General features: G+C 36.9%; 1 protein-coding gene across 1 annotated transcript in view; it reads left to right on the top strand.

Moving 5' to 3' along the window:
• Positions 1-3,420: 3,420 nt before the first annotated feature.
• ANGPT1 (angiopoietin 1) overlaps positions 3,421-14,765 on the top strand; it is a 167,060-nt gene continuing 155,715 nt past the window's right edge. The window contains exon 1 of the mRNA XM_042870214.1: positions 3,421-4,106. Within this exon, the coding sequence (XP_042726148.1) occupies positions 3,810-4,106 (297 nt within the window). The 5' untranslated portion in view covers positions 3,421-3,809. The remainder of the gene's footprint in view (positions 4,107-14,765) is intronic.

Genomic DNA, 14,765 nt, shown 5'->3' with positions numbered 1-14,765 from the left:
CCTCTGGACCAACTTCCATTTTTCACTGAGGAAGTCAAATGGGAGTAACTCCGGTTAAAGTGTGTGACATGATGCAACTTTAACGCAACTCATCTACTGCAATAACACATATTGCAGCAGAAATATAAAGAAACAAATACATTTTGGTTTTCTAGAATTTGCATCTGAACTTTGAGCATACATATGATTCCATGACAAAAACCATTAAATTATTTTAATGTTAGATAGACAAATGGGAACTGATATCATGTGAATATAACCTTTATCTGTGTATTGAATTCCAATTTCTTGTGCCTTGTAGGACTGGTTGCATGGTTAGCTATAGAATTTTGTACAGCTGCTAAATAAACAATGTGTATATGACTACGTGGTCTGAGAAGTAAGCCTCTGCATCCATCCCTTCACTGTTACACAGAAGGAAGAGTTCAGGGAATACAAAGCTAGTCACTGCACTGGAGGAAGTGGTCTTAGGAAAATAAAGTCTTTTAAATATATCCATGTTCCTATGCTTTCTGGTTGATTTTCTGTGCAATCCTGCACAAAACATACAGATTATATCTATACTATTTAATACAGCATCCTGAAGAAATATCTACAATAACACTGACTGAATTGTTATAACTTTTATTTTCTTCATTTCGCAGAATTTTTACGTGTTAAAAAAAAGTACCACATATATCAAGTGGTACTGTGGTAATAAATTATTTATCAAATGAGGTACAAGAAAACATTGGAAATCTTGTTGCAAGATAGTTTATTGTTTGTTTATTGTTCTTTTCTGTTTTGTTTTGGTTTTGGAAAGAAGATGGTAAATAACAGTAGGAATATGGAATTTTAGAAAATAATAACTCATTATTTCTCAACCTTCTGTTCCTTCTGTAAAATAGAATTCCTTAGAAAATTGTACTATGAATTTGTGTGGCTGCAGACATAGAAACAATTCTTTTTTCTGTATTTACTTTTGCACTTTTATTGTTCATGCATGAGACTATGAATGGATCGGGGAGGAGTGTAAACCAAACCTGGTACCAAAGCAGCAGGAGTCCTACTGCAGTCAGCAGAGGTGCTACCACTTCAGCCATCACTGAGTTCTTGCAGGGATTCAGGCACATTTCTGCGCAGTTCACTGGCCCAGTGCTCTGCCTTCTCTTTGGTCAGATGTCTCAGATGCACTACTCCACAGCAAAGATGTGGCTCCTCATTGAGGGAAGGACCTCACCTCTATCTAGTAAGGAATATTTTAGTGCAGTGTGTTGATCAGAGATGCTCCCACTGATGCATACAGTTCTGCCAAATCTGCTTTCCATCCACATTGGACTGGGGATGAACCTGGCAATGAGAAATAGGTGCCAGGGCAGGGAACTGAGCAGGAGACAAATGTGCAAATACCAGAGATGCTTGCTAACTATGCATATCCTGAGGGTTCTTATGGCTGCTGCCCTTCAGAAGAGGAGATAGCAGGGATTAGAAGTTGCCCCATGCCAGTGGGAGGGAGCCACACAGTAGCACAAAAGCAAGTCCGCTCTTCTGAGGGCCCTTCTTATCTGAAAAATAGAAGTTGTATGTTTATTATTTGACTTTTCCATGTCTTCGTGTGAGTAAGACAATTGTTCAAATGTCCCACAGAATGTGAATGCAGCATTTGTGTGAGTAGCAACATTTTCAAATGTGATGTAAGAATCCAGGAAGCCTTTTGTACACCCACCTTTGCCATTCCCTTTTTATCTGCTTTGAGGCCCTTTCATAAAGTTCTCTTTTCACCTTTAAAAACTCATGCATCATTACCATGTTCTCACAGAGAACAGCTGTTTCTATTCTGAATCTTCAGCTCCATGTCTGATCCTACAGTTTTTTTCTTGATTGAAGTTCTGTGGTCTTATGTGAGTGAATATCTTGCAATTACATTTCATAATAATTGGGAAGAGAGTGTAAAAAACCACAGCAGCACTAGCTCTGGAGAAATGTAAGAATTGCTGCATGAAAGCAACAAAGGTATAAACAGCTGGTTTTCGGAGGCAGAAAAAGAGGCAAGTTCAGAGCACTGAGCAGTTCAGAGATGAAAGGATATTCTGATTTTGCTAACAGCAGCACTAGCATTGGTATTTTGCCATTTGCTTTGGCTTTCCTTTTTATTCTCTCTCTCTGTACTGGACTTAAAAACATTTTAAGGCAAACTAAGACCGTCTCATTTATCTATTACAGGAGATATTTTTTATTGATCTAAGCGCAGCACTTCCTTTTTAAATGCAAGACAAAAAGCCTTCACCCCCAGTTTTGTGTAGAAAGAGGTTCTTCAGGAGCAGGATGGATGCTTGGCTGAATAACCCAGGCAGTTCCTTCAGAATGAAGGTGTGATAGAGGTGAGATCTCTATGAGCACTGAGGATCCTTGCACTCTATATTCTTTCAGATAGACCTTACAGGTAAAAATCTTGCCAGTGTTATTTTTCTTTTTTTTAAGAAATGTGCTATTCCTACTTAGAAGATTGCTTGCTTTCATGAGAAAAATTGTGCAAAGTGGCCTGCACAGGAGCTGGCTGACAGTTATGTAGCAATAGCAAACACTAGATCAGGAACTCAGATCCAAATTTCTCCAGAGTTTAGGAATATTCTGCTTTTGTTTCTGTGCATTCTGGATTTGTTTCTAGCAAATATAGGGGACATTATTTATGTATGATAGAGTTTCTTGAACAGTTATCACAACCTTTTTTTGAGGATGTTGCCCTGAGAATGTTTCTACTTTTTGTGAGATCCCTGCAGAACCCATGCAGACCTTTGCATGGACAGAAGTGTTTTGCATGTGATAATTACACAGGGATATAACAGACAGTCTGGAATAGATCAGCCTCTCTACCTTGATGCTTTATAATGACTTTAGAAGCCAAATAGAGATAATTATTTTCCTTCTGAATTTTCATTTTCTGTTGCTACTTGGCAGCCTTAATTTCATTCTGTCCCAAAAAGCACTCTCTACAAACTCTGCTAAGGAAGTACAATTGCCTTAAAAAAGTAGCAAAAGTATGTGAGAGTTAAATGTAACTTTTTTTCCCATAAATGTCATTCTCCTGGCTAAGAATTCTTTAATAGATACTGAGCAGCGCAGAACTGAAAGTATTTTTAATTTCAGTGCTTTGTATATTTACAGAGGGATTACAACAAACTTCTACACTTTATCTACATTTTAATAGGTCAGTGTGAACATAAGAAGTGTATTAAGGTGGACCGCCTCACTTATTAAACTTACGTAAATTCGTCAAAAGCCCTCAGCAATTGTGTGCAACAGGGGCTGGAAAGCCACGCACGATTGAGGTCATGCATCCAGCCAGTTTGTAAGATGATCCCTCTGTATGAGCCATCAGCCATCCTTAGCATAGGGGCGCACTCATACACGCATTCCTGTCAAGTCATCTTGTGAAAGGCTGCTTGCTTCCAGCTTGGCTTGAATGTGCAACCTTAATAAAACTCACTGAAGTCTGAGAGAAAATAGCAGTTCTGCTGCAGATAGTGTAGGGGAAAGAGACTGGGATATGCATATGCAGCTGACTAAAGCAGGCTACATGCTGGACTGTAACAGAGAGGAAACAATAAATCTTAACTACTATGCAATAAATATTCCCAATTTTAACTAAGGAAGTTATTCTCATAGTTAAATTTAAAAGAAAATAACAATTTATCCAAGCTTGATTATCAAACTGTGCTTTTCCAGTCCTCTTTTTTTTTTTTTCCTAGAAACTTTAAAAGAAATTAGGAAAAAAACTAAAGAAAGAGGAAGAAGTTTTTCTAAGAGTGGGAAAGGAAAGTAATAGTAACATGTCAGTTTTCCTTTCCTTTGCTTTTCTGGCAGCACTCCTTGCTCATATAGGCTGTACCACTCAGCGCCGGGGTCCGGAAGCCAGTGGAAGAAGATTTAACCGGATTCAGCACGGGCAGTGCACCTATACTTTCATTCTGCCAGAACAGGATGGGAACTGTCGTGAAAGCACGACAGACCAGTACAACAGTAACGCTCTTCAGAGAGATGCTCCTCACGTGGAACAGGATTTCTCTTTCCAGAAACTGCAGCATCTGGAACATGTGATGGAAAACTACACGCAGTGGCTGCAAAAAGTAAGTGTTTCCTTTTTCACTTCTCACTCAGTGAGCGTTTGTTGTTGGTGGCTGTTGTTGTTTTTTGGTTTTTTTTTTAATTGTGCTTGTATAGTTCATAGTTTTCACGGGTTCTTTTGAGAACTGAGGTTTTTTCTCATTTGTGCGTAGGGGGGAAATCTCACAGGCAGAGTGCACTCTTTTAGGGGCATTGTTTTTGTGAACAGAATTTTTTTCACACCGCTGAAAGACGCAGTTTCTTAACGCTTTATCTTGAGAGACCATGGGTGTTTTGTGAACTAGTGTACACAAGAATCACCAGAGGTTCTAAGGACAGAGCTTACTAAGTAGCCCTATAATCTCTGCTTACGGTTCACAGAGTCAGAGTAGATGTCATGCAGGATACCTGCTACTCTGACAGCAAAAGGGGACGTTCGAAATAATCAGCACTTATAGGCACTGTGTTAAGAATATCACTGCTTCTCCAGAAATAGATCCTGTAATACTACTCCACCCAGTTAATTGCTAGAAAGAAAGAAAAAAGCACTTAGGCATTCACACATCTAAATCATGACAGTAAAACTTTTCATTTGCATAGATTACAGCTGTTTTAATTTGTGTTTGTTCTTTCATGGAAAGGGAAAAATGAGCTGAAAGGTGTTGTAGTAACTTGGAAGAAGTAATGCTTTTAAAGAAGTCACACCAGAGATCTGAACTTCCACTAAACTTTTCAGTATTCATTGTATAAGCTGAAATTTGGTCCAGAAAATACTTTAATGTGTAAATAAATACCCATGTGAACAGCCCTCATTCACCTTAACAGGATTACTCACTGCACCACAATTACATACACTACAGTAACTTGTCCATGTTTTGGTAATGAAAATACCTCGTGAGAGCTGACAAGCAAAAATAAATAAATAATGAAACAGCCTTTGTATCTTGTTACTTGTAAGGTTCCCATCCTTACTCTGACATTTTGACTTGTCAAAACTGAGAATGTTGAGCAATTGGTGATGCAATTAGTTATGCAAAATGGCACAAGCATACTTCTGTATACATTCCTTTAATGGATACTTGATATAGCTGTAACACAGATTCATATAAGAATGACAATCAGTGAAAATCTGGTGAGGACTCTGCTAGGTAAGCTAAAGTTTCCCATTAATATATGTATTGATAATTATCTCAATTACAAGCTTTGGTTTGTCCAAACAGCATAAAAACCAGAAATGTTAAAAAACATAAACAACCCTCCCATCCCCCTATGTCTAATAAAATCCTTAGAAAGAATTTTCTGATCTCTTGATAAATTGTACTTCCATATCTGGCTCCAGAAAGAGAGAAACAAATCTATCCAGTGAACATGTGACTATAAAACAAAATGTAACCAAGCTTTTCTTTTCAGAATGACTTTCTTCAGTTTTTAATAACTTGGTCTGCTTTGGGGAATATAGGGTTGGAAATGAGGGGGCGTCTTTTGTAGAGGAAAGTTTTTCTTAAGAAATTATTTTGCTGTACCTTGGGAGGCTGAGGCAAGAACTGAGAGGAAAATTTGTATCTGTGTTTATGCACACATGATTTTACTTGAGCAAATTGCCTGCTGAATCATGCTTATGAGACTTCACTTATTCTGTGTTTGTCCACTAGAGACTGAACTAAGATCACTATTTCACTGTGAACTGAACAGGAAGAAAAATGAGTCTCTGGAGTGCGAAAGTCTGAGTTAGGGTTAGTGCTCTCACACTTTGGAAGGAAGTGATTGAGGTAGGCAGGTAGGAAGCCCAGTGAAAGGGTTTTGTATTGAGGACTCTTTTTTTCTGCAGTGATTGAAAAACTGACAGTGGGCAGAGCCAGCCCCCGGTTACTCCCAACCCCCACCCTCTGCTTCCAGGGCGTTACGTGAAGCCAGCCTTGTGCACGTACCCCATGTGTCAGCTTGCTCTGCAATGAAAGGACCTGTTTCTCTGTGTGATGGAGTGTGGCTCACTCAGAACAAATGAGTCTGATGCAGCTCCATTATAGCATTTCTGAATACTGCATTTGCTTTGTTGCTCTTGCCATTACAAAGCATCTCAGCCATACCTCACTTCCTTTCGAAGGAAGCGTAATGCTGAAGTGTAAATTAATTCATTATGTAGATATCGTGTATCTCATTTTTATGCTCTGCATTTGTTTCCCTTCCTTGACTTTTAATATCAGAGATAACTAGCTCTACACTAGTAGCATTTTACAGTGCACCTGCTGTGAATAAAATAAAGATTAATTAATAGTTATAGATAAGTCTGCAACTGGAATTGAATAGTTATTGTAAGAAAGAATGTTTGTATTTCAGAATTTGAGATATATTCTGACATTCGTAAAGGAAACATATTTATTACACTATGTAATATATAGAACTGTGAATAAAATTGTACCAAAGCTATGTTTTGCAGAATGTATTATTTTCTTAGCACAAATGCTAGCCTGCAATATTGAAAGAGAATTTATGAAAATAGTTTGTGAAAGCAAGATTTGCTTAATAATTAAAGTAGTATTTTTTTTAATTATTCCATAATATTTACGCTAGCAGTTCTCTAGAAACTAGAAATTTTTGTTGTTTTTGTTGATTTAAATAGATTCCTATACCTTTGAACCCAGAAGTGAATTTTTGATGACCTCCTAGCTTCATTCTAGATAAAAATGTGCTTTCTTGGGAAGCTGATTACAGACAATTAAGCCCCAGCCTTGTCCATTACCATTTGCATATCTGCAATCAGTATAAGTGGAATTGGCTGGCAAACTGGGGACGCAGCAAAACGCTCTGTACCGAAACTTCTTAAAAGAAGATGATTTGGTAAATATTTTTAGAGGTCTTCCTAGAACTGTTTATTTTAATACTGGATAACTTTCCCCATTGTTTAAGCTTGAGTTTCATTTCTGCAATATGTTTATACTAATAGTTCAAAACAAACAGTTCATCACAATTTTTTTCTTGCAGTAACTGACTGGCACACTTGATACTGTTTGGTATTTAACTGCAAAGTCCAACCATTGCCAAAGAGGAGTTATATGAGTTATTATCATCATGTGTTGCTTGGGAACTTTCTCTTAGCTTGGTGAAATTATGGTATCAATGGATCCAGTCCAGGCTATACAGATGAGTGTTTCATATACTCAGTCAACACAATGGTAATAATTTCTATTACCATAGTAAGTGAGTTTTACGTGATCCACTCGTTCTTTCTTCTGATCCTTATCTAAACAAATACCATAATTTTTTTAAAATGAATACTTCATAATTGTATACTACATGGAGCTAACACAGACACAGGAGCTTGAGTTGAATGTAGGCTGCAATAAATCTGGTTCACTAGTATACAAATTTAGATTTCTTATTTTAATTATTTTCTCTGCAAAAGTTGCTGGCACTACAACACAGTCCAAATAGAGAAGATTCAGTTTTCTTCCCTTATCTTTCAAAGTGTTTGTGCTGTAAGAAATTATGAGCAGTTTTTTTCTGAAGTGTCTGCATCTCTTTCACTGTCTACTTGTTTATTCTTAATGTATTTTTTAGAAATTATTTGTTTTGCAGCATCATCTGTGCTCTCTGTTGACCGCTGTGTTTTGCTTATATAGCAATGCAAGTGCTCACTTGGATTTTAAATATCTACAAGGTAATTAGAATTTGAGGAGTACCAGTCACTACATGGAAGAAACTTCTGGAAAGACTGATGTACACTCACTGTGTGCTGTAGCTCCATTGGAAATCCATCTCCCTGCTAGTAGGGCCTAGCACTGCAGTGAAATAATAATAGAGAGTTCATGTGCGTGGAGTAGCTGGATTTGCCTTGGGTTTTATTTGGTTTTTGGGAGTTGGGAAGATTGCTTACAGTTCACTTTTTCTGTGAAGCTAGGAAAAATTGAGACAGAGCTGGCCCCAAACTGGCCATGATCTAAAAGACTGCCATAATATATAAAAATAAACTATAAATATATGAGAGGTCATAAAAAGCAGTGTAAGATATTTTCATATATCCAATGTAAACCAATATTGCCTAGTTGAACTATTACATGAAACAAATTAGTGAATTTACTTACATAACATGTACTACTCAGTGAATAAATATATGTAAAAACTAGCCTTATGAAATAAGAATTTGTTCGTTGAAAATAACAGGCTCTAAGAAAATTCATAACTGCTTCTAAAAAAAAAATTACTCATCTCCAAAAACATATCTTGATCAGTGATATGCCTGTATTTCGAAAGCTACATTTATCAAACTGCTGAGGACCTGGGGACATTTTGAGAAAAAGGAAAAGCTTCACACATGAAAATGCCTGAAAACTTTATGTTACTGGGGAGTAGTATATTCAACAACAATTTTTTTTAAGAGGCAGGAGAATCAAAGAAGTAGAATGAAGGCCAGTCTCACTTGTTGCCACATTTGTAATAAATGATTTAAAACAATAATTCCCGTGCTTGGACAGAAGGTTTTATCATAAAGTGCAGTAGAATCTGACTATACTTATTTTCAGTGATGACTGTTGTAATCAGGAACATTCTGGTAACAATAAAATATTACATTCATTAGTCATAAGAACTGTCCAACCAACATGCCCTATGGGATATCTCATTTTGAGCACTGAGGCCTTTTCTAGATGAAGCCGATATAAATGGCTTGTCAGTCTGAAGGAGCTGAGAACTCATCTTTCCCATTCCCTTTTGTGGTTTGGAAGCTGTCTCTACTTTGGAGTGTTGGGTGCCTTGGAAAAAAAACTTTTTCCCCCATATGGGAAAAGTGTAGAGCTGGATATTTTAGTCTAACTTCTTGCAAAAGCCCAGAGAGGAACAAAATAGGTTTTTCTTTGCTATGGGGAATCTCTCCGCTTGGAGTCAGGAGACAGTAGCAAACCCAGAGGAAGAGCCAGCCATCTTAGCCATCCTATGGTAGTCCCTACTTCTCTTCATGGACTGGGGAAATCTTGAGCAGCTCACTTCTTGATTTAAATGCCTCAGCTAAGTGGGATGGATTTAAGCGTTGCTTTCTGTTCATGACTGTAGCATAGACTTCCCTTGTGCCTGCAAGGAAATCATAAACTTTATGTATTCCTGTTTCACTTTTCTAAGGCAGATATAGTACTACTACTAAATTTCACAAGGCTGCTGGGAGGCTTAATATATTTTTTGTGTTGCTTTTGGAGTCTTGCTTATGGAAGACATTTTGTGCTATTAGCAGTTTGTAAATGATAGTAATCCTGTCAATGTTTAGAGAAAGTGATGTGAGATCAGAAATCCTTTGAAAGGATATTTGTTTTAAAGTGTGGAACTAATTTTTTTATTTTTTTTTTTAAGTAGACAAATGCAGTGAATATGAATGTATTGTTAAGTGTATTTTTCAGATTGCAGTTGAGTAAATGGATTATAGGTAAGATATGTTCTGCTAATTGTGGGATTCATACTTATTGTTACAGTGTTCTTAAATCCTCTCCAGCAGCTGCTGCTCCATCCAGTGCTCATCTAAGGTGAATAGGATTGTAGTTCAGTCTTGAACAGATCTTGAAGACCGGTGAGGAATAGACAGTTTTTCAGACCTATTGCTACCAGAAATTTTGAATAAACTTATTATCAAATCTGGGTTCTCTTATATGATTTATTGCAAACATATCCTGAAAGACGAAGATATTTAGCAACCTGTTAGTATTCATCTCAACATACTTTGCAGCTCAGTCCAGCTTTCTCTGCATTTGCCTTGAGCTGCAAACAAAGAGCAAGTAAATGAGGACCTTCTAAAACTATCATGATTGTCGCAGTGTTGTTAACCTTATTTTCAGCACCAGCAGCTCAAGTGTTTTGAATAAACAGCTGCTGTCTGTAGAAGTCTTCCCAGTAGCATGAGGATTTCCTCTCTTGTTAGAAAGTTGAAGTTTGATCCGGAAAAGGACATTGAAATAGTATCATATTTCATAAGAAGAGTCCTTTTTCTTACAAAACGAGCAGTACTTAAACACAAGGTTATTCTTGTGTAACCACATGTGCATATTTTAGATGGTGTTATGAAACACCAGAGTGTTGAATATTCAGTTGGAAGGGTAACTTAGAAATGCCATAAATTATTGCGCTTCTGCATTGCATTTTCACTAATGTTGATGCACAAAGATCAAACTTGGCTTTTCATAACCTTAGTTAGGAATCAGGTTAATCTAAATCAGTGTAAGTCACTCATACACTGGCATAAGAAGCCTATTCAAAACTTTGCAGCAGTTTATTTAACCCTTTAAAAAAGTAAGAAAGTTAAACTAGTGCAACATCTTTGTCTAAATAAGATCTAGCTAGGGCTATCACAGAATCACAGAATCACAGAATCACCCGGGTTGGAAGGGACCTCAAGGATCATGTAGTTCCAACCCCCCTGCCTAGCAGGGCCACCTAACATACACATTCAGATCAGGTTATGCTAAACATTTTGAAAGCATGTAGGCATAGACACTGAAAACAGTGGGAAAAATGCCCGAGTTAAATTTCCATGCATTTTAAAAAATGGTTTGCATTTAGGATTGAAAAAAAAAAAAAAAAAGACAAAAATAAGTCAAGATAATTTTATAATCTCTCTGAGGAAGTCATGTAGAAAATTAGTGTTCTAGTATACATTGTAGCTTCATGAATGAGGTAAGTTTCTTACGCTTCTTCGGATGCTTCTAGCAGTAGGAAAAATAAAACAAAACAAAAAACCCACAGCCAGTAAGTAAAGTGTTATAATTTGAGAACTATGCTAGTTGATAGTGGATTATGTATGTCTTTAATAAGGTATTTTAAATGTACACTATGTGGTAGCACATGGTCATTCATATTATCTGCTATGAATTCCATTCTTAAAAGAGAAAGGAATAAGATGAAAATGCAGATGCTATTACTTGTAGATGGAAAATCTGTGATGAAATTCTGGAAGTAAAATGTGGCTGATTGAAAATTCTGTAGAAGACCGCAGAAGCCTTAGACTCCTCTCGCCAATGCCTGAATGGATGCACACATACACACATGCACATACACATATGCATGCATTTAGATTTTGGAGTGACTGGTACTAAGGTGCACAAAAATCCTTCTCTAGTGTTCTGACTTAAATCCCTTTCTGCATTTCATACATACTTATCTGATGTTGGAAGTTTTGTTTCAAAACATTCTCCATAGCTACAATGTCTTTGTTTTTCAAAGAGTAAAAGGTTAGTTTGTATTTGGTAGGGATCACTTAAAATTTAGGAAATTGCTAAATTCCTGCTTTGGATATCTCCTGAAACTGACCTGTAGGCTCAAAAAAACCCCTACCTAGAAGAGTTGATAGCAAGAGGTATCCCTGCATATTATTAGTGCAATAATTCTGTGTGAACAAGTCCTCACACTGTGCTGCCCATAGATTATGTATGTGTTCACACTTGTCCTTTCCATATAGTTACAACAATTTCTGTATACTCCAGAAAAAAATATTGGATCCTTATATCCCATATATGCTTCTGTCCATATATGCAAGGCAAACCTGGTTGTGCTTTGTGTCTTTACAGAACAAAGCTGATCAGAATGTTTGCATGGCATCTGCTTCTTTAATAGGACTTGGCATAACCATACAGTTCTAATTTTTCCTCACATCTTCTGGGAATTCTTATTTATCGGAGTAAATTCCTGCCATCTGGCTTATTTTGTCTGGTTGTCTTGTTGCAAATCATGCACCAGGCTGCAAGGGGACAACCAAAATCCACTTGTTCCACTTAGCAGACTAGCCTCCACTTATACTCTCTCCTGCCCAAGGATCTGTGTTCTGGCATTCTTTCTTCTCGCTCTGGACCAAAGAGGCAAACAAGCTTGAGAGATTTCCCTAGAGATAGGATCAACTCTGCACTACTCTGCCAGGAAATTAAGGCAAGGCTAGATTGCTGTGGGAGAACGCTGCAAAGAGAATAAGCAGAGTACCTTAGAAGGCAATTTTCCTCTTTTCGACAGCACAGCTTCTTTCACACTGCAGCATAAATGATCAGATTGGTACTAATCAATTTGGAACTCAAAAGCTATCTCTGTGACAGGCATATAATGCCATTTATAGACTGATTCTGCCCCCTTTCAAAACCAAAGTTCCCTCAAAGGCTCTCTGTGCAAGATTTACTTGGAAGATACTATTTGTGTTATAAAACTTCTGTCTTCAGGTTCACATCATTTAGGAGGTCAGGCTTTTTATTTTCCTTTTCCCAGAGAGTTTACAGACAAAACCACTCTTGTCATTTGGATGCACCTTCCCACAATTTTAAATGTTACAATAAAATATCAGCCATTCTCAAAGACTTTCTGGCCTTCAATATGATGACTTTCCTCCCTGACTGTGAGTGAAAATACTCTGAATTCAATGTGTAGTTTAATATTTGACATTTAACATATTTCAAATTCTCTGAACACATTTTAAATATGCTTAAAATGAAAGCAGAAGTATTAATATAATCTGCAAGATTTTACATTTACCTTTAAGGTGATGAAGACTTGTATGTCCTTTACATCATATTATTTATGAATGTTTTGAAGTTGTCAGAAAATGTTTATTAATTTTATTTATTTATTTATTTATTTTGGATCTCATCTACAATTAAAGTTTTGAACAATGCAGTTTTGAACAATGCAGATCTAGGGAAAAATAATATTGTTAAATTTTGATCTTTTTTTTTCTGAGCACTGTATTGAACAATTTTTTTTCTTGGTTTAAACCACCTACGGCTGTACTTAAAATGCTAATTCTCAGTCTTAGATTCAGATTCAAATAGTTGTAGTGATAACTGTCTTCTGGGAGTTTCAGTTTTCATGCAAAAATCCTTTCAGAAAATAGATTAGATCTTTCTTTTAAAAATTTTTCTCATAATCCCAATATGTAAATGTAAATAACGAGCATAATAATATGGTCCTTCACAATCCTTTCAATTTTCCATTCTAAGCCATAAGACTTTTGCAGGTAGGCAAGGACCTTCAGATAACCATCTCACTTCATAAAACTAATATTTTCTATGAAAAATCTCTTTGGGAACGGTTTGATATTTCCGAAACCTTTCAGAAACACTTTATAAAACACATGATTCTCTGAGGTCACCAAAGAACTGAATGAAGAATGATATAGTCTTTGAAATTTAGGCATTCATATGTAGATAAAAGTAGCCCAAGTGAGTATTTCGATTCACTGCCATTAAGTACTAAGTAAATTTATGGGCGTCATAGTTAAATATTTACCCTCTATGGTCTTAATTCATCAGGAAATTCCTGTGGCCTTCTAGGCCACATCAGCAAGTTAACAAAGTGATGGGTAGCCCCCAAACCATGATGTGTTTGGTGCTGTGCCTGGAATTCTGAGGATCTGCTTAAAGGGAAAATTGCTGAAAGAAATGACTTAATTTCTTCCCGAATGAACTATTCCCCTTTTTTTCTTGGCTAAGACTTCATACTTCACTCTGTGTGTGACTTACCATAGTAGAGATAAATGGCTGAGGGCCACCTATCTTTCCTGCGTCACTTCTATCGTGTTAATGGGAAAGGCCATCAATGCTATGCAAGAAAGCTTTTTTATGTTACCATTTTTGTAAGAAGGACATATGGACTGCAAAATTCGTTATCACTTTAGCCCATTAACTAGAGAGGTAATGATTAAGGTTGTTTCTCTTTGCATTTTTCTTGAATGATCCAGTCCAATCCTTTGGATTTTACAAGAATTCCAGCTGATTCACTACATGTGTATTCCTCTGACGTTCTACATGTCCAGTGTAACTCAACTGTGTTGGCTCCTGGCTTCATGTCAGTTGCTTAAGAATTATTTTTACCTGTTTAGATCCTCACAAATCAAGTCTTGCTGAGAAAGCTGGCATTGTTTCACCCTCTGCTGTATTCTCTGAAACCAGCTTGTTAGCTGAGCCTCTGCATCTCACCTCCCTGGCAAAATACTTGCACCTTATTTCACACAAATGTACTCTGCTCTAAAGACAAAAGGTAATGCCCGGATAGAGATGTGTTTGTGGCTCAGGTAAGCTATATATTAAATATGAATATATAAAGCTTTTTCAATTGCTTTTTTATGACTTTGATATTTACAGCCCAGGTAGCTCCCAAAGAATTGAAGATAAACTTGTAACTATGGTCTATTACCTCTTGGAAAGGGTCATCTCAGGGAAAGTGTAAAGGACCTGAATTATCAGGTATCAGTGACAGAAAGATGGCAAGAGTTAACTCTCCAAAAGATTGTGAGAGCTAAATTTGAGATGGCACTTCAGAACAAGAAGCCAGCATATTTGAGGTTGATAGAGGGATTCTTTAGAAGACTGATAGAAAAGGTGAAGGTTGCTGTTGTAATCCATAAATTGTTGTTCTGCTCAAGGTAACAACACGTCACCAAAGCACACAGTATAAGATAACTTTTCCTGTGATAGAAAAGGCTCAGAAAATTACTCTGATGTACAGCATATTCTATGAAGTACCCTGAAGGAATGAAGCTTCCAGTTATTTACTGGCTGTTTGGCTCTATAATTATCATAATACTAATTTCAGAAGTAATACAGTTGACTTGAGAACTAAATCATCATAGCTGAGGAGCATCTTGAAACAGTTTTTTCTTTCCTTTCCTTTCCTTTCCTTTCCTTTCCTTTCCTTTCCTTTCCTTTCCTTTCCTTTCCTTTCCTTTCCTT

The sequence above is a fragment of the Lagopus leucura genome, unplaced genomic scaffold, assembly GCF_019238085.1.
Source record: "Lagopus leucura isolate 7727_CA_CO unplaced genomic scaffold, USGS_WTPT01 Super-Scaffold_100002, whole genome shotgun sequence".
Taxonomy (NCBI): Eukaryota; Metazoa; Chordata; class Aves; order Galliformes; family Phasianidae; genus Lagopus; species Lagopus leucura.
This window is presented reverse-complemented; position numbering and strand designations above follow the sequence as displayed.